Genomic DNA, 27,046 nt, shown 5'->3' with positions numbered 1-27,046 from the left:
GAGAGCGAGAGGCATTGTGTTTTGGCCTACAATGACGAATGATATCGAAGGAGGAGTACAGGCATGCTCAGTGTGTAACAGCACAAAACCACACCAACAGAAGGAGCCGCTTCACTTACACCCTGTCCCAGAGCTGCCCTGGTCAACTTTAGCAGCTGACATCTTCGACTGGCGCAACCAGCAGTACCTGGTACTTGTGGATTCCTTCTCAGGCTGGTTTGAGATTGACCTGTTATGCAATCTAACATCTGCTACAGTCATTGGCAAACTGAAACATCACTTCTCTGTCCACGGAGCGCCCCACACTCTGATAACGGACAACGGACGACAGTTTACGAGCCAATGCTTCAAAGACTTTGCAAAACAATGGGACTTCACTCATGTAACAAGTAGCCCTGAGTATCCCCAATCAAACAGACTTGCAGAGAGAGCTGTCCGTAGTGCTAAGAACCTCATGGAGAAATCTCACAGAGATAAAACAGATGTCTTTCTCAACCTTCTCAACTTAAGGAATATACCTCGTGACACGAAACTCGGATCTCCAGCACAAAGGCTAATGTCAAGACAGACACGCACTACTCTTCCTGTCTCCAAAGAATTGCTTGAACCCAAAATGCTCAAGCTCGAGGATGTGCATGCTCAACTTCTCTCTAAAAGACTCACTCAAAAGACCTGCTATGACAAAACAAGCCGACCTCTTCAACCTCTAACAGAAGGACAAGTAGTCAGGCTTCAAACACCTAAAGGATTTGACCGCACAGGAATTGTGCAAGAAACATGCAAAGAGCCCAGATCTTACCTGGTCCAGTCAGAAGGACAAACTTACAGGAGAAACAGAAAACACCTCTTACCTGTCGCTGAACCTGTCCCAACACAGTCTAACCCACAGGACTGTTTTCAGGACACTAGTTCTGACCCACAAAGGCGTGTGACACGAACCGGGCATGAACATGCAGAACAGAACATGGACTCTGAACGCCCTAGGGCTCGAGTTTCTATTTCTGAGCAAGCTACTAATGTGAATGACAATCTTTACAGAACCCGTTCAGGTCGTGTCAGTAAACCCAACCCTAAGTACAGAGTTAAGATCTGCTAAGCTAAGCACATACATCCTGTAATAGCTAATATAGTATGTTGTGGTTATTATACTGACTAGGAGAAATGTTTGAATATGGTTATTGCTAACTATTGCCTAATTCAGTATAGTATGAGTTTGCTACTGTACTTTTGTTTATTAAGTGTTTGCCTATTTTTTCTACTAAGGGCACTAACTAAGGAAAGGGGATGGAGAATACTGACAAATGTTTCTAGTTTGACCCTTTGGTTTACCCGTAGGTCTGCACAGGCGCACTCGGTGTTATCTTGCACTATGTACACCGCTTTATCCTCATTAGGGTCGCGGGGGGTGCTGGAGTCTATCCCAGCTGACTCGGGCGAAGGCAGGGGACACCCTGGACAGGTCACCAATCTGTCACAGGGCTACATATACAGACAAACAATCACACTCACATTCACACCTACGGGCAATTTAGAGTACTCAATTAACCTCAGCATATTTTTGGACTGTGGGAGGAAGCCGGAGTGCCCGGAGAAAACCCACACATGCTCAGGGAGAACATGCAAACTCCATGCAGAAAGATCCCAGGCCCACCCCGGGATTTGAACCAGGGATCTTCTTGCTGCAAGGTGAAAGTGCTAACCACTACACCGCTGAGCAGCCCATCACAACACCCAACAGTATGTAAATGGAAAAATACATGAATGCAATCCTGATTGTAGTCATATTCTTTTATGTCCTGACTGAATTACAGTTGGACAGCCTCAGGCTGAGTGCTCCCTGTCATCCAGTGTGGAACATGTTCCAACTTTACCATCATCAAGTCCTCTGGAAAAATTTGGTAAATTACACTGATTAATGAATTAATGTATGTAATCAAGTTAATGATAGTTATTAAAACAAACATTAAACTCTTAAAAACAATCTATTACATATATCAAGAAGAGTAATGATTAGCACCAGTTTGAATGATTGTTAAAATCATCTTTAATAACTCAAGTTAATTTATTTTAAAGCAAAAAACATGGAGCAGCTCTCTGCTATTTTGGAGTCATGCCATTCTGCTGAGCCTCAGACAAGCTCCTCATCCTGGTCTGACCGTCAGCATAAAGCCTTGGAGCGCTGGAAAGAGTCAAGGCCATACAACCTCCAATGCCTCATTGAAGAAGAGGTTGTTGGGCATCCCTTGTGTTGTCTCTGCAATGAACCTGCAGTCATTCGGTTAGTATTCTAAACTACTAAACTTATTTCATGGCAGGCTTTTTTTTTGGAATTATGGGTAATAACACGCACATTTTAATAGAATACATTGTTTTGTGTTAGTGCTTCAAGTGATTTACCAAAAAGTGGCCCATTTTAGCTGATATCACCCTAGCGCTTTTCAAGGCACTCAAAGCGCTTCACAATGTATCTTGAACACATTTTTCCCCAAAAAATACAAATTGCAAATATACCCTAACCCTAAGGCCTATCATGGGCCTTTCTACAACCATCCCCCAAGGATGTGGGATGTGTCCCCCCACCCTGAACACACACACACACACACCTCCCAACATAGGCAGGTTGTTTTGGTTGCCCATTTCCCCTCTCTTATTGACTTCAGGTCACCCCCACCCCTCCCACATACACATGTTGTTCAAGTAGCCCATTTCCTCTCATGTTGACTTCAGGTCTCACCCTTTCACACAGTTCCGAGACTGCTTTTCCACTTCAGAACACTTCCACTTCCAGTCTTGTATCTAGGTGTGGCCTACATGTTCCATCTTCCATACACATATGTGCAGTTGATAGGGAAAGTTAAAGCAAGAGTAGGCATAGCAGGCGAGGCGTCACCTTGTACACTGCTGTAACGTTCTGCACTTGACAGCTTTTGTTTTGATGTAGTTTCCCATGGCTATGATGTTGGTTATTACATTAGGAAAACTGATAATCCAGTCCTTATTATACAGTAGGAGATTGTTTGTGGACTGGGAAGTGCAGCCCTGACATATTCATATAATCTATTGCACTAAGCTCAATTCTTGTGGGTTCTGAGGGTTCATCGGCTGCAAGATTTTTGAAAAATCCCTACCCTTTACCTTGAATGCAAAATAGACACAGATAAATATGTGAGACAAAAGTATTCACACCAAAACAAAAGTATTCATAGTGAACATTTTTATTATGAAGTATTTTGCAGAGAATCCTTTGGCTGCCAGGAATAGGCCCACTCCTTGCCACTGAAAACAAATGAGAAATGTTCAGTTAATGATTGTTGTATGTCTAATAAGCTTAAACCTTTAAACTTGTCAAGCATTGACTTTACAGACTATTTCACATATAATTAATGAATTGCCACCTATGAAACACCTTTGCTATATTGTAAAAACAATGCATGCATAATGAAGCAGTAACAAATCAAACCCTATTTCACTAAGATTAAGTATTAAGACAGTGGCCATTAGAGGGAGAAATTAAAGGGTAAGTCCACTTTTCCAAAATGGGGGGTGAATAATATCCTTCCAATCCATGACACATAAGCTCTCATCTGTCCTTTAGTTTTGTGTAGTACCACTTTGTTGTGAGCAGAGTTTGAGGCTTTGCAAAGATGTGAATTAAACCCCCTAGACCCCAAACTTTTGTGAACTCTGAACTTTTGAGCATTTCAAATGTTTGAAAAAGGCTGTTTTATTTGGCACTAACTGGAGAACTTGTGTATTCATCCACTCATATGCATCTGTGTCTGCCAGCTATGCAATGTTGGTCACAGTGTGTGGCAACTGTTCTGTACCGAGATTTGCACTCTGCCGAAGAGCTGTTTGTAACAGGTGTCCGGAGAAGATCTCAAAGATTACAATGAGTTGTGATGACAATGAAGATGAAATTCCAATCAACTTCAACCATCAGCTCGGTGTAGCAGTGTAGCACAAAGCTGATGGCGAGTATGTGCGGATGAATGCAGATTTTATCCTCAGTGCCACATCTCTGTGCATAACAAAGTGGAGCTAGTTCAAACTGAAGGAGAGCTAAGAGCTAATGTAATATACTTAGGAGTTCTAATTTTACAACCCTACTAAACAAAGTGGCATTACCCTTTAAGCAAAACTGCAGAATACATACCAAACTGGACAGGGCTCCCACTCTACCAGAATCTCTGTTTCGCCCTGTAAAGACAATAAAAAACAACAACAAAACAAAAAAAAAGAAAGATATTAATCTTATATCAATGATTACTTTGAAAGGCATCAATCACATTCTTACAATTGGCAGTCATTGCAGGAATTGAGTTTTTTAGGTGCACTGAAACATTTTTGATATTGGAACTCTTTTGTAATGACATGTTTGGTATAAAATGTGTTTTAATGTGTGAACTGGAAAGACGACAGACAAGGACATTAAAATTAAACTGACATTTGTATTTTCAGGGACAGTACGTGTGAGAGATCCACTTCACCGCAGACCACCCCATAATCTTTTTTTTCTCTTGCATTGTTTGTTTGCACAGTGAGGTGGCAGACAGGTGACAACGGTCTGTTTTGTTTCAGTGGTTGCTTTTCATTTCATGTTGTTGTCTATTGTATATTGTTGATAATTGCTTGGATGTTCTAACGCAAAGGAGATGGAAGCACTGTTTTGGTTCTGACAAGCAGAGGGCGCTCCTCATTGTCCGGGTTCAGTGCTCTCTTCTTCGTAGGTTAAGGTGGAACCTGTTGACCTGTTGCCATAGCAACCAGTGAAACAGTTGAATGTAACAGCTAAAAACTTCTGAAGAAAATAAAGTGCTCGGGAAAACCAAGAGTTCTTCTCTGTCCTGACTGCATACACATTTTGAATTAATCGCAATTAATAGCATTTAGCCAATTTACATGTGTCTGTAAATGTTGTCTTACCTTTCTCACTCTCTCTTTCTTTATTGCCTTGATTGGGAAACTCTCAAGGTGTGTATGGTAGGAGCAATCTGTGGACAGAAAAAAAAAAGCTGAGAGAGATGGAAACTTTACATCAGATATGCATTACAAATCCAGGTTTAGGCACTTCAGAGTTTGCAAGCATGGATTTGACATTGGTAATTTATAACAAATGAGGTGCAGTAGCGGGGGAAGAGATGAGCTGTAAAACAGCAAGTGGAAGAAGCAGTAGAAACAGCCCGTCAATATGGTTTAAATACAGTGACTAGTTGAACGCAAAAGGGGTGATATCATCTGCTGACATGGAGTTGACATATCACGGCCAGCCAGCTGATGTGGACCTGCCAGCATGACTACACTCTGTAGGATGACACAATGTCTGTAAAATGACACACACTGTATGTTATTTATGTTATTAACCAGCAAACCATAATCCCATTTCCTGCCAGACCTTTCTTGTGAATATGCAAATGTATTAGATTGGGCTGCACTGAAACCATATCAGAATTAAAGTAGACCTACCTTTTTGTAGCTTCTTCCTCTCTAGGATGTGCCTTGTTGCCACTGCAATATAAGATTATAGATCACTCATATATCCTTAATTCTCTCAAGGAGACAACTGAAGAAGAACTCACAAGGAAGTGAGTGAAAGGGTTAGTGTGTAATGTTGATTTGTATGCTTTTCAATTATTGCATTTTTTCCTTTTTTGTTTGCAGGGTGTGTGTGTTTCTTTTATATGCACTGGTAACTTCTGTTATAGCTTTTTATTTAGATTATTTTTTTAATTTGCAGCGATGGTGGGTCACCGTATTAAAGAAATATAACAAATATTGATAATCAACATGGATGCAAGAATACAAACACCCTACATCCATTCGTACATACCTGAATTTTTCCTCTTTTGCCCAAGATTAAGGGTTGCTCCACTGGAGACAGCTATGGGTATAAAGAAAGCTTTAACTTTTAATGGCAAATACAAGAAGATCTCAACATCTGATTACAAAAAACTGTGGAAAAAACACTTAACCTACTGTACTATATACCACAGGTTAAACGTAAAACACTTTCAACCTACTGTATACACATACTAGTGGAATTATTAATTGAAATAAATTACCCTGTCCCTCCACTGCATCCACTTGTCTCTCCACTGTGTCCTCCACTGTGTCCACTTGCTCCTCCACTTTCTCCAAATGCTCCCCCGATGTGTTTGTCCGGTCTGGCTGTCCGTCCACAGTGTTCGCCCACTCCATCTGCCCTTCTATGGGTTTTTCTTCCTCCTCCACTTTCATGGGTGTCGGCTCATCCCTGGTGACATCTGTCTCTGTCATTTTCCCTACTCTGTTCCTCTCATGCTCCTGCTGCATGCTGGTTCCTTCCAGTGGGTCACAGGGTGTGAGCAGCAGCGTTATTTCCTCTTCCCCACCAATTGGCTCCTGGGTCCAACCTGTGCAGTTGAACAAGTTGTCTTATTTCAACCACTTTGTTTTCACTTCAGTCACCTGGATCCATTTAATATTTACAAATCTACACTACGTTTTATTTTGTTGTGACTGTCATAACTACGGTATGTTATAATGGAGGACCTTATATTCAGCTTCGATTAGGGACTTGCATCACCCTCTCAGTGACTCTCTCACCCATAGAATGATTACCAGCTCCCTGCATACTATTCCTTGCATGCTTAGCATCCTGTTCTGAAAGCTGATGCTAAAATACAAATTTAGCAGAAAAGTTATTCCTCTCCTGTATGGGACTCCAGTTGCCTGTGAGGAAGGAGGATGCTAAGGAAAACCCTCAGCATCATGAACACTTACTCTCATCCCCCTGGACTCCACATGCAGCACAGTAGTCGTATTCTATTATATATAAAGAAATTTAATCTTTAGTTAATGTAACAGGGTTGTTACTTGAGTCCTGGATCTGCAATTAGTCCATTCACACTATTTATATTTTGTACTTCATTTTTTCTTACATATTTCTTACTTACTTTATTGTTATTCTAAGCCGCAGAATATTTGGAACAATAATAATCTGGCATGAGAATGTCCTTTGAGATAAAAAAAAATTGCATCTTAATGTATTTTTAATCAAGTAAAGAATTCAAGCTAAACCATTTAGTTCACATGCTTACAAGTAGCAGCAGAATAAGTTTGTGAAACAATATATATAAGAAAATAATAAAATATTAAAATGTATATCTTTTTCTGTGTTACTTTTGTTAATGGTCAATTTGCATCTTTATTTCTGCTTCAATAATGTAGTATAATCTGTGAATTTAGTCAATTGCAATGTTGCAATTACTTTTAAATCCCAGATAACTGTAAGGGTGAAGACAATGGCAGCAGACAAGCAAAGTGTGGAATGAAAAATATCTTAAAATGATTACTAAACTGTTGACTAATGATTAATAACACTTTTTAAGCATATACTGTAGTAGTGCACCTCACCTTCACAAAGGTACTCATAGAATGAGCCTATTTTTTGAAGGCAGTCCTTCGCAAATGCAGTAAGACTGCAGCGAGGTGTGAGGATCTCACACTTCGTGTGCTCCTTCTTTTTCATTCCGAGCACAAGCATGGGTTTGTAGCCCACAGCATGAAGTTTTTCAAGCTGTAATGACAAAATTCTATGATTATTTCAAAAATGAATGGAATTTATTTTTGAACTACTGTGCAAAATTTACTAAACACAACACAGAAATATGTAATTCCTGAGCATCCTGGTCAATACTAGCAAGGATGATCTTATTGTTGAGTTGAACATTTGCAAAGAAATGTATGTGCATACATGAGCACTTTGTGATTCTCTGACAGAACAGCAGAATGTTGTCAATGAAATTATAGTTGGTGAGTGAGTATTCACTATAGTAGTATAATTGCAGTCCAATTAACTTTAAGTTTGTATAGTGAGGACGGTATTTTTCCTATGAACACAAATATTTGAGGATCATTTTGATTTTCCATGTGAACTATAACACTTATTTCCAATATTATCTAAACAGTTTAATCTAGTTTAAAAATCTGTACAAACCATGATAATCGCTTCATCCTTGATGGATGCCACATTGTGGTTTTTCTTGCGCCCCACCACCCATTCTTTTCGCCTTTCATCAAACCTCTGAAGCTTCTTTTTAAGGCGCTGCTTCATAGGCTGCTCCTTGCTGCAGTGGCTACAAACCTTTTGAGCACAAAATAAAATTCCCTTGCAAAAAGGACAGGTTTTTTTGTTTGACCCTCCTGGCATTATGACAAGGACAAACTACAATGGACAAACTAGGACAAACTACAATGACACGGGCAGACACTACACACACTAGAAGACAGTGACAGAGATAATATACTGATGACAAAATACACAAAACAAAAAACAGACAGACAGATGAATAGAAAGATAGAAATAGACAGATAGAAAGATAGAAAGATATGGCTCTTAAAAGTGCCTTTGGGTTCGCTTTTCTAGTTGACGCAGAGGTGAAAGGTTAGGGGATGGATGAAACAGCAACTAAAAGGAGAAAAGAGACAAATACTTAGAAGCTGTGTTTGTATTTACAGAAAGGTTTAAAAAGCAACTGAATGAACCACAACTTCCTAATCTTATGAGTAAAAACAAAGTTCACGTTTTTTCTAAATCAACATAGAAGGTTTAAGGGAGCCTAATAGGAAATTATGACAATGTTATCACCCTACGTGGGAATAACCGGCTACTGATATCAGTGTACACACAGGTGTCTTAGGCCCCATCCACACGAAGACAAAACGCTTAATAGTTTCAAAAACGATCGCCATAAAGACGAAGGCGTCGGAGGAAATTGTGCCCGTCTCCATGAATGCACTCGATATGCATGGAAACGCTGTAAAACGCATGCCAGACCTCTAGGGGCGCTGTAACAATATGACGGAAACGCGCAAACAGAAGAAAAAACAGTGGGCATACGCACTTGCGGCAAAAGTTGTAAACAGAGACCAAGCCAGGAAGTAAATAAAGTGCCGTAATGTGTCCTCGATAATTGTTTGTTCAACTCGGTGGTGATTGAGAAGAAGGAGATTTTGCTGCAACAGGGATAGTAGGGTCACTAGCTTCATCAGCACATTTGCTACACTGTACGCCGCCATTGTTGTTGTCTTTGCCGCGCGTGTGGCGCGTGCGTGTCAATGAAGTTATGAAACGATGACGCAAGCGTATCTGAAAAACAGTGGATAGCCTAATGACATATATATATATATATACGTCATTGGGATAGCCAGTAAACACCAGGCGTAAACTTACCGTGACGTCACCCGTTGGTTTCAACGCCGAGAAAATGAAGCCCGGATTTTGCTACTTCATGGTCGCCGTTTTGGATTTTTTGGAGCCAGTGATGCAAGTAGCGTCATCAAACAGGCTGGACCAGAGAGCAACTAGGGGCAGGATTGGCTGAGGACTCTCTTATCCCGCCCACATTTTACCGCAGAGGCTTCTATTGCTGTCTATCAAGTATAGCCACGCCCCCTTGCTCCGCCAACTTTAACGATTTATTTAAAATTCAGTATTGATTTATTTTAAGATCGGCCACCTGATCTCTCATTTTGACCATGAAAACTAACCGGAAAAAAATCCTGAGCTGTAGAAAATCAGTCTATCAAATTTTATTTTTTCCAAAAATGAATTGGGGTCTATGGAGCAAAAGCTTTTTGGAGCCAACCCTAGCGGACGGCGTGATATTGCAAGTTTTTGACACTTCCGGGTTGGCTTCAATTCTGGAGCCAGATGCTACGTCCACTATATATACAGTCTATGGTAAACACGGAGCCGCGTAAACGGCGTTTCAAAATCTTTCCACTCTGGAACCTGGTTTCAAAAATGATCGTTTACAGACCCCCAAAACGCCGTCTTCGTGTGGATGATACGCCGATTTGGCAAGAAACTTATGCGTTTAAACCTCGTTTTGTCTTCGTGTGGATGGGGCCTTAAGCTAGCTAGACAAACATTACAAAACATCGCTATTTTTAGGCACAAAAAGTACAATATCATTTTTGTATGGTCAGGTTTAGTACCTGAAACCATAACGAATCATTGCTTTAATACGTATACCATGTGCTTGACGAGATAGATAACAAAACACCAGCAGCGTAGTTACACATCTTACCTGGAGAGGGGTTAGCGGAGAAAGGGCAGATTCTTCTCTCGGGGAGTGGGTCGAGGGCGGGTCGCGGGGGGTTAGGGGTTAACCCTTAAATGGTTTCTGTATCCTGGGAGATAAGGCCGTGGGGTGGGGGAGGGGCATTAAGTATCTGCACTTCTTACCATGGGACAAACTTAAGAGGGGATAGGTCAATGACGTATGTATAGAGCTAGACCGCTCACTGCTCGGCGGACAACAGCAGCGCCATGGTAAATCGGCGCTGACTTCCGGTAGTGGCAAGAAGCTGGGGCGCGCTATTTGATCCTGTGTAAATACACCAACTTCAAGGCCTGCTTGTCATCAGTGATGGGACAATATGTGTTATGTTATGGCTTTTACTGTTAGCAGACAATAAAATCTCTGTCCTAGGCACGTTTTCACGGCAATCACAGCGTTGTTTAGCCCTCACAGACAGAGACAGAGACCACCACACAATAATGAGTGCTGAATGCTGATGCAGTGATTGTGTCAATAACAAATGTTTCATACTTTCTGCAGCATTAGTGTTTTACTTACCTGAGCTCTAAAAAATATTCGAACCAATGCCAAATAAGAAAATTAGTGTTTTAAACAATTTTTCTCCAATTCAAATTATTGAGTTGGACTTTGAAAAGCAGCACATGCAGTAGAAAAAAATTCCAAATTATGTTTTATTGTAAAGAGGGATGGAAAATTCACAAGGATATCAACAGGGCAGAAAACGTGTGCATGTTGTCATCTACAAGCTAAACTAATCAGCTTCAGAACCTGCTCACCTTCTCAAACAGATTTCTAGTTCATTAACACATAATTTCTGATGACAAAAATAGCCTTGTCATCCGTCACCAGGTCAGAGTGAGACCACAGGCACAGGGGGAATGGCGAGCCATGAGCATGACAGCGAACTGGGGAACTCTCCTGAGGAGAGTCTGCTCAGCTGCAGTCACTGAAAAACCCTGCCAGTGCTGGTCTAGGGCCTCCTGGCCTGGTGTTCTCAACGTATTTCAAGCATTGTGACTTGATTCCAACACAGAAGTTTACTGTACCTTGGTAAATCACGAAACACAAAGTCACATACCGTGCTGCCGTTCCAATGTGAAATCCCCGTCTTGCCACTACCGGAAGTCAGCTCCTATTTACCGCCTCTCAGCGGCCAGTGAGCGGTCTAGCTCTATATGTACGTCATTGGGATAGGTCGACTACAAGGTCATGTGACTTCATGCCAGCATTCAAAACCATAGATATATACAAACACTAGATGTCTCAAGACGGAGTCTGCGGCGTCGTCACTTGGCGGCCATCTTAGGACAGGGGACTGCTCTGGCGCACTGTACTGTAGTCAATGGTAAGGTGGATGATTTCCTCACTTTAACACTCATAACTCGTTCAATTCTTGATTGATTTACAAACGGTTTAGTTTATTACAAACCTTATTAACGTGGCTATGATTCAGGCTCAATTCCGAAATCGCAGCTTTTCGTTTTGAAAAATGCGGCCTAGTTGTGTGTCTTTTCTGCCTGGCTACTCACATTGAAGATGGTGTTACTTACAATCTGATTTTCAATTATTAGGTTTTCCTGAGACCAACGTTTTTTGAGAACCGAATCTTTAGGCGAAATTACATTCTTTGTGGTTGTGGTTGTATTTATTTGCTTGTTAAGAGACTTTGATTGAGACCTTAGACTTATTGTTTGTATACATCTATACCTGGATTAGTTAGCCTGCAGCCGAAATGCATTGTGGGTAATGTAGGCACCAGGTTCATGAAAAGAAAAGACATCATCTCTTTTTGTTGTGCATTGATTTTGGTTGAGCTTTGTTTTTATCTGTGCATTAGAAAGCTGATAGTAATAAAGAAGTGCAATGCTAAATATTAAAATTACATTTACATCCATTTATGCTGAAAAAAACTGATATCTGTGTTCATTATTATATGAATTCAATGGTTTTAATTATTCTTATGTAAGCAGTAAAAGAAGTACATCTCTGACGTTTATAACAAACCAAGCTGTTCTAAAATCGGTTGAAAATTGAGCAATCTACAGTGATTTTAAAATCCATGCTCCATTGACTTTAATGTTATGAGTGATCGAGCAGCCCTGTCCCAAGATGGCCGCCATGTGGCGACGTTGCTCCCCATAGGCTGACAGCGCTCATGAGCCATCTAGTGTTTGTATATATCTATGTTTAAAACTATATTGACACACGGACTTGTTTTTCTGTGACACCGCCTGAGTTATCAGACCGAGCTGAATGTACATTACGCCCCGAAGTTTTATTAAAGTCTATAACTCGGTTGGGTTGTAAAAGTGCTAAGTGTGTACGCTTCTTAAGAAGATAGAACGGACTATAACAGTTTTCACAGTACGTGGTGCAGAGTTTGAGAAGTCAAGTCGCCACGAATTCTCACTTTGACTTCCGGTTCTGCCAGTAGCTTCCAAATGGGAAAAAGGCTTTTTATGTTTGTTCAAACCTTAAAATGAGCAAAAATGCAGTGTTTTTTTCTTTCTCTATTTTTCGTTTTTCGAATTCCATTTTAAAACCAAAAAACCAAAAACAAACCGATTATTTGTTTTTTCTCATTTTATTTTGAAACGGAAAAACGAATGAGCGAACCATACACGGTTTGACGATGTAATGCAAAATATAGCGTTGGATTCGCAACGCTTTTACATTAAAAATATAATACACCCATTCAAAATGCCCTAACTCGCTTAAATCTGACCGAGGAGAAATATGACACACGAGGAATATTTGATTAATTAAACGTTCGATTCAGGTGTGATTAAGATTCAGATATAAAAATGAAATCATACCCGTTTGCAAACAAACAAAAACTAACGTTTTTTAATCTCAAATACCTAAATCCTGCAGCAAAAATAAAGGCATCACATTTGTTTGAAATACATTCTGAGTGGCACGAAAAGTCCTCCTCTTGAAATACATTGGTTTGAATTTCGTTGTGAGCAACACGAAAAACATGAGAAAATCGTGTTGGTGCGCACGAAACCATAGATTAATTTACGTGACAGTTTCATGAATCCTTGTGAGACGGGGTTGGAATATGATAGTCACACCAGTGTACAGCCTCTAGTAGTCCACTTATCAGGGTTTCTGCAGAAATCAGCCAGTCAGATTTAATGCTTTTTAATGCTATACTGTAAAAATTGTAATGCCGTGACCCTGAATTCAACAAATTACACAGGTTTGTTTTTGTAAAAGATGATTTTTATATGAAAACAATTCCTTTATTTCACTATTTCTGAATCTGGAAATCACCCCTGACCACCCACAAGCTGCAGTCATTCTCTGAATTCCACATTTTCTAGCTATTTTTGCTATAATTTGCATTTCCCCATTCCCCAGTTAGGTTTTCATTTTTTTTAAAAGAGCAGAAAGAATTTTTAATGCCACTGAGAACCAAATTTTATGATTTTTTCATGCCATTTAAGGCCTTAATTTTTGCAAAATCAGTTTAATAACTAGTAATGCTTTTTAATGAGCTACAGAAACCCTGGTGATATATTAGGAGACATTCTGTAAACTGTTAACCCATCTGTAAATCACTCTAAAACTGTTTAACTCTGCGCACATGTTGGAAAAGCTGCATAAGAGTGCAGTCAAAGCATGACTGTGAGCAGAAGTTTTTCTGTCAGAGCATCAAAGTTTCACACTGAAATTCTAAAAAGAAGTATGTGGCCAGCAGAGCAGCCTCCCTACCTGCAGCTTTTCAGTGGCAGACAGCAGCAAACCAAGACACAGAAGTCAGAAATAAACCAAAAATGGAACACAGCTCATAATATACCTAGAAAAAAATGGTTTTACTAACTCTATAGCCCTAACTATTCTCGTATAAGCAGAGCAAAATGCTTATGCTTTCCTACCTTCCACAATTATTTACATGATGTTTGGGAACTGAAATTATGTAACACTTTAAAAGTATTATTTGCAGTGTAAAGTTATGAAAGAAGCAGATGCACCAGTGCAACTAAAAGGGAAAAGTTTGTCTTTATCTTTAGGTTGGAGTTAAGGCAAAGTCTAAGTTAAGAAAATCCTCACTAACTGCCACACAGACTTAACACCACACAGCAATCTATTCAATAGACTTTAATTTCAACTCATGCTTCAGTGTTAAACACCATGGTTCTTTAGAGGGCAGTGTGGAAACCTTTCTCCCATCATTCAGTGACTACAGTTGGTATTATACTGTAAATTCCAGTGCACTTCATCAGTTACAGCTGGAGGTGGCAGCTCCCCGTGTAACAAACAACACTGGCATTAGATGTACACAATCAGAGACATGAGTAGAGAGATGGAGGAACAAGCACTGAAAAAAGACGAATCCAATGTAAGACTTGATTAGAAGCAGAGGTGGACCAAGAGGTCAAGAAACAGAACATAAATGGTAAAAAGAAACAGAGGGCCGCCATGTATCCATCAAAGCAATCCAACCGTAACTGTCCACTCAGACCGGGTCACATTCACAGATGGTGGATTTTAAAGTGACATATAGTATGAGGTACATGGCTTACTAGCCGTGCAGATTTTCCTGCTGCACTGTGCTCTTACTGACAAATTCACAATATTCTGCAAATTTACAGCAGCAGAAAAAAAAATAAAAAAAATGCATGTGCACTATGTGTCACTTAGATGATATATTAATATAATCCAGGTCTTTCATTCAGGCTCCATGTGATCAGTTTGGGCACTTATCCAGCTTTATTAGAGACAAATCACCTTTTATCCAATTCCTGCAGTGCAGCACACGTAATCAGATTACTCTGCTTGGATCATTTAAATAAAGATTGGTCTGCTATGGTGAGTGAGAGGATTTGTGGATCCTGAGGTGAACATCACGTCACTCCCTCCTTCCAGTGAACACACACAGGGAGGATGAACTGTTCACGATACGGTCCTGTGGGTGGCCACTAGACTTCATCAGTGGATCGCTTGTTGGTTGACGGCTCTCTTCACGAAGACGTGCGACTCCTCTGGTGGGCTTTTCTCAGCAGGTAGACCAGACCCTGAGCCACAAATGGCCACAGCAGGAATAGGAGGACAGTGTGACCCGACACGTCAAACGGCCACCATTTCTCCTCCTGAGAGCAAAATCACATGTGGTTATTTACATGAGAAAACATGGATGGATGGATGCTTTATTGTCATTGCATATTCTTATACCATGGAATTTCATTTGATCATTCTCTTTGTGACAGAATCATATAAATTAGTGTAAAATAATGCAGGGTGTAAAGTACAAGTTCAGTTTTATAAGAAAATGTCACAACAAGCCCTGCCTCTACTGCTTCCTTCCTTACTGCCACAATACTCAGACAGCAATAGATGACTTTACTGTCCATTCATGCACTATTATCACATTTCATACGATACAGAATGACATTCTACACACTTGTCACCTTTGACAATGACAGAAAATGAACATTAAGTCCTGAATTTACTGACATTTCCAACACAGTTTTATCACTATAGTGCAGATATAGAGCTGTGTACGGCCTCTGAGCTCTGGAAGCCCACTTTAATTATCTTTTCCAACTCTATTTGTCCGTGTGGTTGCAATAAATCCCACAACTGGCAGTTTAAAGTCCTCTACTTCTCAAAACCCAATCTGGTGAATACATGACTTCAGTTGGGGCATCTGTGTGCATCTGACGAGCCCAAACCACAGAGAGCATCAGTCTAATTATTTCCTTGATCGCTATTTTTTTTATTTTGTGTCTAAAACCTTAGAATACACTCAATCATTTTTGCTTTGAAAAATGACAAAATAGTACACAATTTTCTGTTCAAATAATCAACTAACTGATTATGTGACTAAATGTTACAGCGCTATCACAGTTTAAATAGATTTTTAGAGCATGTTCAAGCAGAGTGGGAATGATTTAGTTTCTTGCGTTAAAGGAAAATTCCGACCTATTTCAAGCAGGCATGTTTCCTATAAATCTGCCCATTGTGGCTCTATAGACAGTACCTTAGGTTAGTCCATTCACAAACAAACAACTCTTACCTCCTGTTGTGAAGCTGTGGCTGCACACTGTAGGCACGGTCTCCACTCTGAACCCTGAGCCTGTCACATACAACACAACAGCCAGCTCAGAGCTCTAAAAGCCACTTTAAACAGGGAATGTTGGAGATCACTTCCTGTTACTAGACTTTACAGGGTTTTAAATTGTTTGCATAGCACAAACGGAAATGAATGACAAATCACAGACGTTCTCAGTTTGAATCAGCTTCCCCCATCATCAAAGATAAGCTTACATGTGTGGCAGCAAGCCTCTCCACCACCTCCAGCCTGTCCATCACACTCCTCATATCCTGTCTGAGCCTCCGTAGAGCCAGGATGATCTGCTGCTGCAGGTGGGCATCATGCAGCCGGTCTGCACCACCCTCTGACCCATCCCCTCCCCCCCGTCCGGCCCCACCACCACCACCACCACCTGGGAATCCCCGTCGTGGACTTCCCTGTGGAACGCCACCTACGGATCAGAACAGGTATAATCACATGACTGACAAAAGGGCGAAATGAAGCACTCAGCATTTGTTCCTCAGAGATGATGGTTCACCACTGTCCCTCCAGGTGTTGGATTTGTGTTGGATTCTCTTAACCTGATTTTAGCAGTTTAAGCAATCTCCTTTTCCTTGCTGGATGCAGGGCAATTATTTCACCCTTCTGAGACAGAGTAACATCCTTTCTACAACCACAGGATATGTCTTCCAACATGGCTGTTTAAGAAAGGAGAAGCTCCTCACTGTATCAGCTAGGGTTAATAAGTTGCTGCAGCTGAAACGTATTCATCACTGCAGAAATTGTCCAATGAAAGGCTCTTCCCTATTTGCTTAGTTAAATCCAGATGGCACAATGTTTTTTTGTGGACAGGCAGCGTATAGTATAACGAAAAAGACATCCAAAGATGCTAATACCAAAACAGCATTTCAAAACAACCTGGCACATTTTAAAGCATAATTCAACAATTTCACTAATTGTTGGTTCATTTACCGCTTTCACTAAATCAGGGGTGTCAAGATCCGTTCCTGGAGGGCCACTATCCTGCATGTTTTAGATGTTTCCCTCTTCCAGCACACCTGATTCAAATGATCAGGCTCATTATCAGGCTTCTGCTGAGCTTGATGATAAGCTGATCATTTGAATCAGGTGTGTTGGAAGAGGGAAACATCTAAAACATGCAGGATAGTGGCCCTCCAGGAACTGAGTTTGACACCCCTGCACTAAATGTTTTCATGCAGTCATTTACAGTGTGTGTGTTATTCATACGGGAGCAGCTTACGTTCTCTCCAGCTGTGGTGGGAATCGTCTCGTCCAGGGTCCCGACCCCTCCTGATGGGACCCTGACCCTTCCCATCCTCTGCTCCTTCTCCGCCTCGGCCTGCTCCGACCTGTCTGCCTTCCAGACGCTGATGGCTCTGAACCGGTGACGACTCCAGGTTCATGTGACCGTTGTGAAAGCCATTGGTCTTCACTGGGATCTGTGGGAAGCAGTTGGTATTTCAAAGTTTCTTCTTTTGCATACTTGTATACAAACAGCTATGAATTCAGTCATTATTTTCTTTCATTTAGTGTGTCCGCATAGTTGGCTGTGCTGTGCTGCTCGCTGGAGGATGTCAGAGAGTCGTACCTTAATATTGGTTAGTTGCTCTACTGAATCCACAGAGTCACAGAAGATTTCACTCTCTGAGTCGCTGGTCAACGCCAAACCTTCAGATACTCCAGCCTCTGTAGTGGCACACAATCTTATATTGAATTCTGTGCTGGCTAGAAAAAAAAATTATGTTAGCAAAGCAATAATCACCTATTAATGGCTAATAAACAATATCAATAGAGGGAATTCTAATTTGTTAAAGCTTCAAGCAATGAGAGCAAAAAACCTCTGTTCTCAAAAGTGAATATTTTCTGGGTTTCTCTGCTGTCTGGTTGTAAAAGTGATTCTCTTCAATGGGACAAAACAAGAAATCTAAACCCATTAATATCCAAGGGTCATACAGGCAGCCTGCATTGTTTATTTGGGCTGTAAAGAGTCAGAAATCATACTGAATGATTGCTTTTACCCTTTTTTTTTTTACAGAACAACCTAAGCTTTAAATATCTGGCAAAATCTGACCTAAACTCGGTGTTCAGACAACGGGACAACAGTTTAAAGTGGAAAAAAATGAAAAACCGACTTGAATATTTCAGGATTTTACTGAATTAGGAACTGGAGTTGAACAAAATATTAGACATTAAAAAATGAATCATAATAAATATTTACGAAAAATGTACATTTTATAATACTTGCAAAATGGGAGTGGCATCACTCCCATTTTACTTCCCATTTCAGTTGGATTTTTTGATGGACGTCGTTGCACGTGGTTCCTTTGACGAACTGTGATACCCTGTAAAGTGCGTCTTCTGTTCTTTCAGGAAGCATACGAGTTTTCTCTCTAGCACAAATGGTTGAGGAGTTACTGTAATTTAAAGAGCGCTCGTAAAATGGGAACGGCAGATATTTTGAAAACTGGGGACTTTTGTTAGACACTTCAGATTTCTGGCATTTTTAGACCAAATGATCCATCACAGAGATGATCAACAGTAGGTACAGCCCTAATAATCAAAACAGTTCGTCAAGCAGGAACTGATCAAATCTCACACTGTTCAGAAAACATTTCAGTTGCACCTTTTTTTTTTTTTTCCCCATCGACACTTTTGGTATGCTGCTCTAATTGCTTCCAAAACACAGGTGACCTACAGCTCAGCCGTAATGTCCCTGGACACAGTATCAGACAAGAAGGGAGGTATAAACATCAAACTAATATAATTCTGTACCATTGGAGATGGTGTTGGCAGTGAAGTCAACAACTTCTGACAGGGTGACCTCCTGATCTGGATCTGGGCCCTCTGGGACTTCTTCATGCCCCTCCTGCATTTCGTTTACAACTTCTGTCTCAGCTTTCTCGCTGCCTTCAAGACCTAGAGTAAAACAAAAAGATTCCTCTGTACATATAGACTTAAAATCATCAAGTCACCACAGGCGTTGTGCTTCATTAATTCATTTTTTGCCTCACTTGTTGAACACATTATATAGTTTTTAACTTTCATTATGGCAGACTTTAGAATAAAATGTCATCGTGGCTGGCTCAGTTGCCATTTAATTCCATACACATAGCTAAAACGTTATTGCTGAAAGTGTTTCAGAGAGGTGTTGATTTCACTTCATGCTTGCTTTTAGAGGCTGCAGTTTGTGCTGCTCTTGATTTGTATAGCTAGAATGTGTATTTAATAACTGCTCTCTGACATAAATGAAGGGAAATAATTCTTCCACACATCTCTGAAACATTTTCTGCAAAAGTTCAACATCACAACTACAGGTCTACCTGCTCACCAAGCAATTAGGTTCACACTTCAGGGTGTGTATTTATTAATCATCATTATCACACTTTGGGTATTTTTTGGAGTCTGGACCACACTGATGGCAGGACTCTTTAGATTAATATCAACTAAATAATGCAGATCTACACTGTGTCATTATGGGAGCTCACTGACCTTCTCTGAGAGTGAGCAGTGTCTGTGGAGGCCGCGGCATGTCATCAATAACCAGGTAGAGAGGCTCAAAATGGTGAAAGAGTGAGGCCGTCTTCTCATTCATGGGCATGGTGTCGATTACCTGCAAAAACAGCGAAAAGCTTCACTGTTGAGTGATCGCTTATACCAATACAACGCTCCTTTTATCTGACCAGACAGCACGTCACCGAGGTAGTTATGACAGTTAGATGACTAAAATTCAGTGATTGTTTGTATACATACAGCAAATAGAAGACAAGCATTGAAACAAACCAAAAACACAGAGTTATATCTCCATTAATTACAATATGATGAAACGAGTATCTCATATGGGGGTCTATGAGCTTCAAGTTAGGCGAATCAAGCACAGTATTATCATGAGCAGCAAACCATTTGACCGTAGTTTTGGCTCTCTGGGCAGATGCTAAGTCCTGCTGGAAAACAAATCGGCATCTCCAAAATGTTTCTCAGCAGCAGCATGAAGTGCTCAAAAATCTCCTGGTAGACAGCTGTGTTGACTTTGGGCTTGATAAAACACAGAGGATCAATGCAAGCAGATAACATGACACCCCACGTCTTCACACACTCAGATTTTGTCTCTCCACTCTTTCTCAAGACTTCAGAACTTTGACTTCCAATTGAAATGCAAAATGTAAAGTCATCTGGACTTTGATCCAGTTATGTAGTCCTTTGCCCAGGTAAGATCTTCCAACTTTGTCTCTGTTCAAGCATGACTTGACACTAGGAATATAACAGTTGTCGCCTATTTCCTGAAGATGTCTGTGCCTGCCTCAGTCAACTCCCTGAGAAGCTCTTAAAAACCTCTCAAGGCTGCAGTCTTACCTGTTGTTTGTGTACCTTTTCCTACTACACTTGTCCCTTCAAGTCAACTTTCCATTAATATGCTTTGATACAGCTCTCTGCCAAAAGCCAGTCTTTGATTACTTTCTGTGGTTCCTGGTGGAAGATGTCAACGATCATCTTCAGGCGACAAGTTTAGAGTCAGCAGTCTTCCTCAGAAATGTGGCTGATGAAATGGACTAGACGGAGATACGCTGCATTTATACTGTTGAATAATAGTTTACTCAAACTCAAATGTTCAAATACTTTGAGATACTGGATTTCTGATTTTAATTAGCTAACATACATACACACGAAACATAAACAAATCTTTTCAATTAGTTTTCAGCTTTGTGTATTTGGTGAAGCTACCAACATAAAAGACAAAAAGTTTGAGGAATACCAGGGGAGAATGCTGAAATTAAACAAAATGTGTCTGTCTGGGTCGCTCAAGACCAAAGGCACTGACTTCAGGATGACATGTAAACATGAGCATGATGTGGGTTCAGTGTGTTGCGGCCCTGACAATCAACCAATATGTAGACGTACACATTCACTTCACATACCTCCTGTGCTACTTTCTTCATCTCGTCCACATATGCTGCCATGGCACTCTCACTGCTCATCTCTCCCAGGCGGCTCCACGCATCCCTGACACATACACAAGGTCAATAAAATAAACACTGCAGCCAAAATACTTGATTTTCCATTAGCTAGGTTGAACGAAATAGGCTTACTGAACACAAAACGCAATTTGATTGGCAAAAATACTTTGTCATATCCTTAAATGTCATTTCATGTCGCCCTGATATCATGTTTTCAGTTGTGCAAGTAATAATCACAGCTCTAATGTGATGACTTTAACTGTCCTGTTAAGATTAACAATCCAAGACCCAAAGTATTCAACTTATAGCAAATTACGACAAAGAATAATCCATTATGCAATTAATCATTTCAGCACTGTTTTCAAGACTAATACTTTTTTAAACTAACATTTTAGTAGCAGGATGGCAGTAGGGTGTTCCATTAGCCACACACTGTGTGCTCCTCTAACTGCAAATCAACTCATGGATTCAGATTCAGATTTTGAGAGTGGACAGAGAGTGTATGCATCTTTTCATACTACAACAGGTACACAGAAGAATTCACTACCATGTTTGCTTTGATGACAGTTTGTTTTCTGGCTATTGTGCGGTTGGTGCTCTTGCAGTGTCGGGCTGCAAACGGACACAAAGTGGTCTGTGTGGACTCTCACAGAATTATTGGATGATGAAATGCAGTTGTGAACCAACTTGACATGCATAAAATTCATATATTTAAATAAATGAACAATATAGATTAAATAAATTTATGTAAAAAAATACAGCACATTAAAACACCTGATTTCTAAATGAAATAAACTGCACGACATTCCAAGACAGAGCAACTGAATAGCTTACACTCCCCTCTAAAAGTATACGGTTTAAGTCTGGAAATTGACTTAGCCAGTGTAAAAGCCTCCTCCTCTTGCTCCTGATGAACTCCTTTGTGGGTTTGGTAGTGTGTTTAGGGTCATTATCTTGCTGCACCATGAAATAAAATCTAAAATATTAATCTCTTGTCTCATATTCACTGTTTGATGTCAAATGTTTTCAGTCTACATCAAAAACAAAGGAACTGGCCTCACTGTTTCATTACTTTCGGAGGGGAGTGTATGTGTTTACTACTCAAACCTAGCCTGACGACGTCTACAATGATAAGCCAGAACACAAACACACACTGACCATTTGTAGCGGCCCACAGGGTCCCAGAAGCCAGGCCGAGCCACTGTGCAGGGTCCACACACTGCCTGCTTGTACAGACTGTAGAAACGCAGCATCACCTCATAGGAGGGCCGGTAGGAGCCTGAAAGGTAATGCAGACAGTAATCAGGTTTACAGGTGTAGCTGCTTGAGTCTCTATGTGTCTGGACTGAATGAAACCGAAAAGGACAACAGACAGTGAAAATGGCATTAAAACAAACTTCATTCAAATAATCTGCAGTTCAGTGAGGCCTTGTCATGGGCAGCAATGGACACTGAAAAGAAATGCAAACAAGGCGCAGAGTGGAACGTATTAGTGGTACATGCATGCATTATCTGCTGTTTGTTTAGATTGGAAAGGTTTTACAGTATGCTGGTGTTGACGAATTTTCCCTCTTGGTCCTTCAAAGTTTGCTGTAATGGTGTGTTTTACTAGTACGGTGGATTTACCGACACAGAGTATGGCTCTGCAAAGGTAAGTCGACCCAGAGCATTTTCAGGGCACACATTTAGAGGAATGTCAGAGGGTGGATCAAAGGGTAGGGAGGGGCTGTATGCAAATACAGAGGGTAAGACAAAAGGGACATCTCAGAGAGTGGATCAAAAGGGTATATAGCTGCATACAGCTGCTAGTCAGTAACTGGATCAAAGAGTCTGGTAAACACTTGTCAATAGCAAAGGTGCGATAACAAAAGGTAAGACGGGGCATGACAGACGGTAACAAAGGGTAAAAGAATAGTGGATAACCATGGGAAGGGGTGACATGTGACAGTAGTAACAATACGTGCTATTTCTTCATCACTGGCTAGTACAGTTAGCTACATGAAATCAGCAGGTCTTCTTAGAACAGGAGCTTCAGGGCAGCTGACCTGTTAGTTCAGCTGTGATTCACGCTGAGCTCCCTCAACACTTTACAGAGAGTGCAGAGGAGGATCATATCACTAAACAGAGCTGCACAGTTAAACCCTAAATAAATAAAGATGCTTTCATGAAGTGTTCCTACTGTCTAACCAGTCAACAACACTGTACATGGGAATTGTAAAGTAATGTGATGACTAAAGACGACTACATACCATTCTTTGGTAGGTTATGGATGACATCCACAGCAGCCTGAAAGCGTTTCTGGTGATCAACCACAGGCTCGGCCATAGCTGGGACTGGCATGACACTTTGATTTGTTTAATGGAGCTGGAGGGAGCAGTGCTTCTGGACATGGCAGAGAACACAAATACAGATATAACGGGTAACGTTAATGAAGAAAGAGGACTCAAACACTGACATTACATGACACATTTTTTTTAAATGTTACATTGAATACCAAACAACACTTACTGCACCTACATCGTGATGTGTTTTTTTTTGTTAAATGTGCAGTCTCATATTTAATGTCACAAAACAGGCTTTATGTATTTCAGTTTCTGCTGATATTTGGTCTCTGGACACCTCAGGTTTTTGACACTGTACTTGATGTCTTTTTAAAATGTTCATTGTCTATCAAGCAGATTTTTTTTTTGCTGATCGATTAGTTGTTTGGTCTATAACCTGTCAGAAAACGGTGAAGAGTGTTGTCCAGTATTTTTAAATATGTACATTTAAGAAGAATCTAAACAATTTTCAAGATTAAAATGACAGTTAACCGCTTATTGGTTATGCTGACAATTCATAGTCGTTATATTTATTCTTAAATCTCTTGTCATATATAAATTTTTAGCTCATTTAAACACCTTAGTAAAGATTTATTTTCAAGATGCGGTTTCTAACATGACAGTACTATAGATAAGAGGACATAATATCTGATAGGTGCTGCAATGCTGTTTGTTAAATCGTTTCAGTGGAGAATTGTTGGGATATAGGTCGTGTAACGTGACAACTAGTTCTACTGATCTTACTGTTGATTCTAATGTGAATGCTTTTACAGGAATCCTACAGACTAAGTTGAAGTAGGTAGACACACTTTATCCTGCTTAATATGTACCCTGTACTAAAAACACATTGCTGTTGAATTCAAGTTTGATGTTACAAGACAAAACATGAAAGTGCAGTTGGGCTAGCTAGACACTGTGGAGTTAGCTAAGCATTAGTTAGCTTGTAACTTGTCTCACCTCAGTGTCTGTTTGTCCTGTCGCTCTCCATAACCAGCACCATGGAAACAGACGAGTCAGTCTTTTGTCACAGAGACTACATAAACTGCGAAAATACTTCCGGAGCAGGCTGTAAACCGTAATCTGTTTTATTATGTTGACAGAAAGTTTGCCTGTAACGCCTGCCGTGGGGCCATCTGAGGTGCACTGACCTGCCGTCTCCGGCCACTTCAGTTTAGACAGATGACTTCCGTGTCAGATGACGTACTGACGTCTACCACGCCCATTCAGACATTTAAAGTGATACTCAACATAATAATAATATAATAATAATAATAATAATAATAATAATAATAATAGTAATAATAAGTTGTTATTAAGCAATTTCCCCTCGGGATCAACAACGTAATTCTAATTCTGAATTCTGTTTATTATAATAAGACAGATAGACAAATGATGACATATATTTCACATATTTTTCATCAACAGTGACCCCTGGTGCCCCATGGATGGAGGAAAAGAAAAAGAGCTATCTAACTATCTATCTATCTATCTATCTATCTATCTATCTATCTATCTATCTATCTATCTGTCTTTCTGTCTGTCTAATCTGGAAGGCCAGGGTCCCCTCTACAGCAGTCGAGCTGAGAATCAATTATAAATCGAAGCCAGCTATATGCCATTTAATTTCTGTGCTCCAGTTTATAATTTAATCTCGTAATTTAGGAAATGGTTCATTACAGCCCCTGTGTTACAGCAGCCATGGGTCACAGTGTGCAGCCCTGACAGCATTAGAGGATCAGCTGGTTTCACTTCATCAGGTTATCCATCACTTGCTCTGTGATTTGGTTAAAATGAAAGATTAGTAGAGCGAGAAGATGTAGGCTATTTTCATTGGACACGAGCGTCTCTCCTCGGTCCTTAATCCGTTTAGACTCTGTCTGTTGTCAAGTTTCCTGACCGATTTCTGAAATGATGAGTTTGTTTTTAAGAATAAAAGCACCAAAATTGTACATTGATAAACTAGAGTGGAAACTTTCATGTAAAGTAGTTATTTCAACAAATAGGTGTTCTGTATGCATTTTCACTGCAAAATACACTGCAACAAAGGTATAATTTTTTGTGGGGTTTGGCAAGGTATGAATTTGTGATAATACAGGGAGAGAATGCTGCAGTGTTGCTATTTTAATACATACTGACAAATTTTGGGGAAAAAACACTTTAAATTCGTTATCTTTGGTAAATTGTAGTCGCTTCAGGGTAGGACGGAAACTGCTGTTACTTAGTTCTGGTCACTTTGTGCGCAACATAACGTAAAAGACTTACATGAAGAATATAGCTTAAATGAGATTTATTATTATTATTAATAATAATAATAATGTGAAGGTCTGGCTTATTACCAATATAAAAATAACTCTGTTCTTTATTTTGGAAAGAGTAGTTTCAACTAAACATAGTTTGAAACTGTGTGCAGGAGATGAAAGCTTCTAAAGATCTGAGTTAAGCATTATTTTATTATCAGTTCAGTTTATTTGCCATTTGTAGTATAAAACCACATTGGAAAGAGGTGCAAGAAGCTCAAATTGCACTGTCAACATCTAAAAACAACAAATACAGGAGAAATAACAGAGAAGAAATGCCACATAAAATACTTACGAAATAAAGTACTAAGATCCAATTAATTAATTATTATTATTATTATTTTATTTTTATTTATTCTATCATTATTTTATCCATAGCAATTGGGGACACAAGCAGACAACTGCAGACTAAAGTGGTCAATCAGTATCTATGTGAGTTTGTAAGCCATTTTAAAGTTTTACAACTGATATCCACAGTACATCACATACATTTATTTCTTATATTTTTCTCTGCTGCATTTGTAAATTTATATATTTATAACTACAGAAGCTTGATTTCTAAAATTTTATAAATTATTTCAATTAGTTACATTTTTCCCTTGGTTTGGGTTCTTTCCAGTTACAAATTTTGTTGAACTGCCAAAATAGACAGTCAAACTTCTGGCTGAATTTAGGTGGATCAAATTACATCATAAATGCGGAGTAAAGATCATCTTAAAGCACTAATGGTCTGATGTTCTAAACAAGAAAAGCACTCAGAGAGCACAGTACTCTGGCACAGCTTTTCATTCCCCCAGATGGCATTGTCAGAAATGCAGCATGTTTCGTAGAAATTCAGCAATTTTTATTAGTTATTGATGATCAGAGAAACAACGGCAACATAGAATGTAGCCATTTAATATAGATGCACCCACAAACAAAATGACCTTGCATTGAGCACAGGTGTGTTATGCATGTGTATGTTATGTACAGATACCGAATCATGTGACCTAAAAATGTAACTGGCAATTGCGGGAATTGATGGGACTTGGAAACACCCACACAATTTAACCAATTGTTCCCTGTATGATTTCCAGTGGATAAGTCCTGACAAGTTTGCACTGGTGGATTTGTTGTAAGATCACAATCATGTGATCATCAGCAGGCAGCAGATGTTGTAGTCGTAGTCACGATGACACTGTGCTGTTATCTTGCAATGATACAGACATTTTTAACAAATCTGTGGATCCAGACTATAAGCTGCATCACTGTTAAAATGTAGTGAGGTGGTCCTTGTGTCATTTCTGACCTTCCCTGAAAATTTCATCTAAATCTGATGATCCAT

General features: G+C 39.9%; 2 protein-coding genes across 8 annotated transcripts; both read right to left on the bottom strand.

Moving 5' to 3' along the window:
- Window positions 1-3,199: 3,199 nt before the first annotated feature.
- On the bottom strand, window positions 3,200-11,285 carry LOC110950546 (uncharacterized). Of its 6 annotated transcripts, none has more exons than XM_051939640.1 (10): window positions 11,167-11,285; window positions 10,074-10,176; window positions 7,979-8,449; window positions 7,396-7,558; window positions 6,063-6,392; window positions 5,831-5,881; window positions 5,467-5,508; window positions 4,927-4,994; window positions 4,157-4,200; window positions 3,200-3,276 (listed from the first exon to the last, which is right to left on the bottom strand). In XM_051939640.1, the coding sequence occupies exons 3-10, from the start codon at window positions 8,189-8,191 to the stop codon at window positions 3,219-3,221; spliced, it is 969 nt and encodes a 322-aa protein (XP_051795600.1). In that variant the 5' UTR covers window positions 8,192-8,449; window positions 10,074-10,176; window positions 11,167-11,285; the 3' UTR covers window positions 3,200-3,218. The 6 variants fall into 6 exon arrangements, with proteins under 6 accessions (XP_051795600.1, XP_051795601.1, XP_051795603.1 ...); XM_051939641.1 differs by having other exon boundaries at window positions 7,979-8,125; XM_051939643.1 differs by lacking the exon at window positions 7,979-8,449.
- Window positions 11,286-14,180: 2,895 nt separating this feature from the next.
- acbd4 (acyl-CoA binding domain containing 4) lies at window positions 14,181-24,620 on the bottom strand. 2 transcript variants are annotated; one of them, XM_051939734.1, is made up of 11 exons: window positions 24,383-24,620; window positions 23,354-23,486; window positions 22,263-22,383; window positions 21,066-21,150; window positions 19,642-19,762; window positions 18,925-19,068; window positions 17,741-17,838; window positions 17,393-17,591; window positions 16,365-16,582; window positions 16,114-16,173; window positions 14,181-15,187 (listed from the first exon to the last, which is right to left on the bottom strand). In XM_051939734.1, exons 2-11 carry the CDS (start codon window positions 23,442-23,444, stop codon window positions 15,059-15,061), a joined length of 1,266 nt encoding a protein of 421 aa, XP_051795694.1. In that variant the 5' UTR covers window positions 23,445-23,486; window positions 24,383-24,620; the 3' UTR covers window positions 14,181-15,058. The 2 variants fall into 2 exon arrangements, with proteins under 2 accessions (XP_051795694.1, XP_051795695.1); XM_051939735.1 differs by having other exon boundaries at window positions 23,354-23,483.
- Window positions 24,621-27,046: the final 2,426 nt, after the last annotated feature.

The sequence above is a fragment of the Acanthochromis polyacanthus genome, chromosome 19 (assembly GCF_021347895.1).
Source record: "Acanthochromis polyacanthus isolate Apoly-LR-REF ecotype Palm Island chromosome 19, KAUST_Apoly_ChrSc, whole genome shotgun sequence".
Taxonomy (NCBI): Eukaryota; Metazoa; Chordata; class Actinopteri; family Pomacentridae; genus Acanthochromis; species Acanthochromis polyacanthus.
This window is presented reverse-complemented; position numbering and strand designations above follow the sequence as displayed.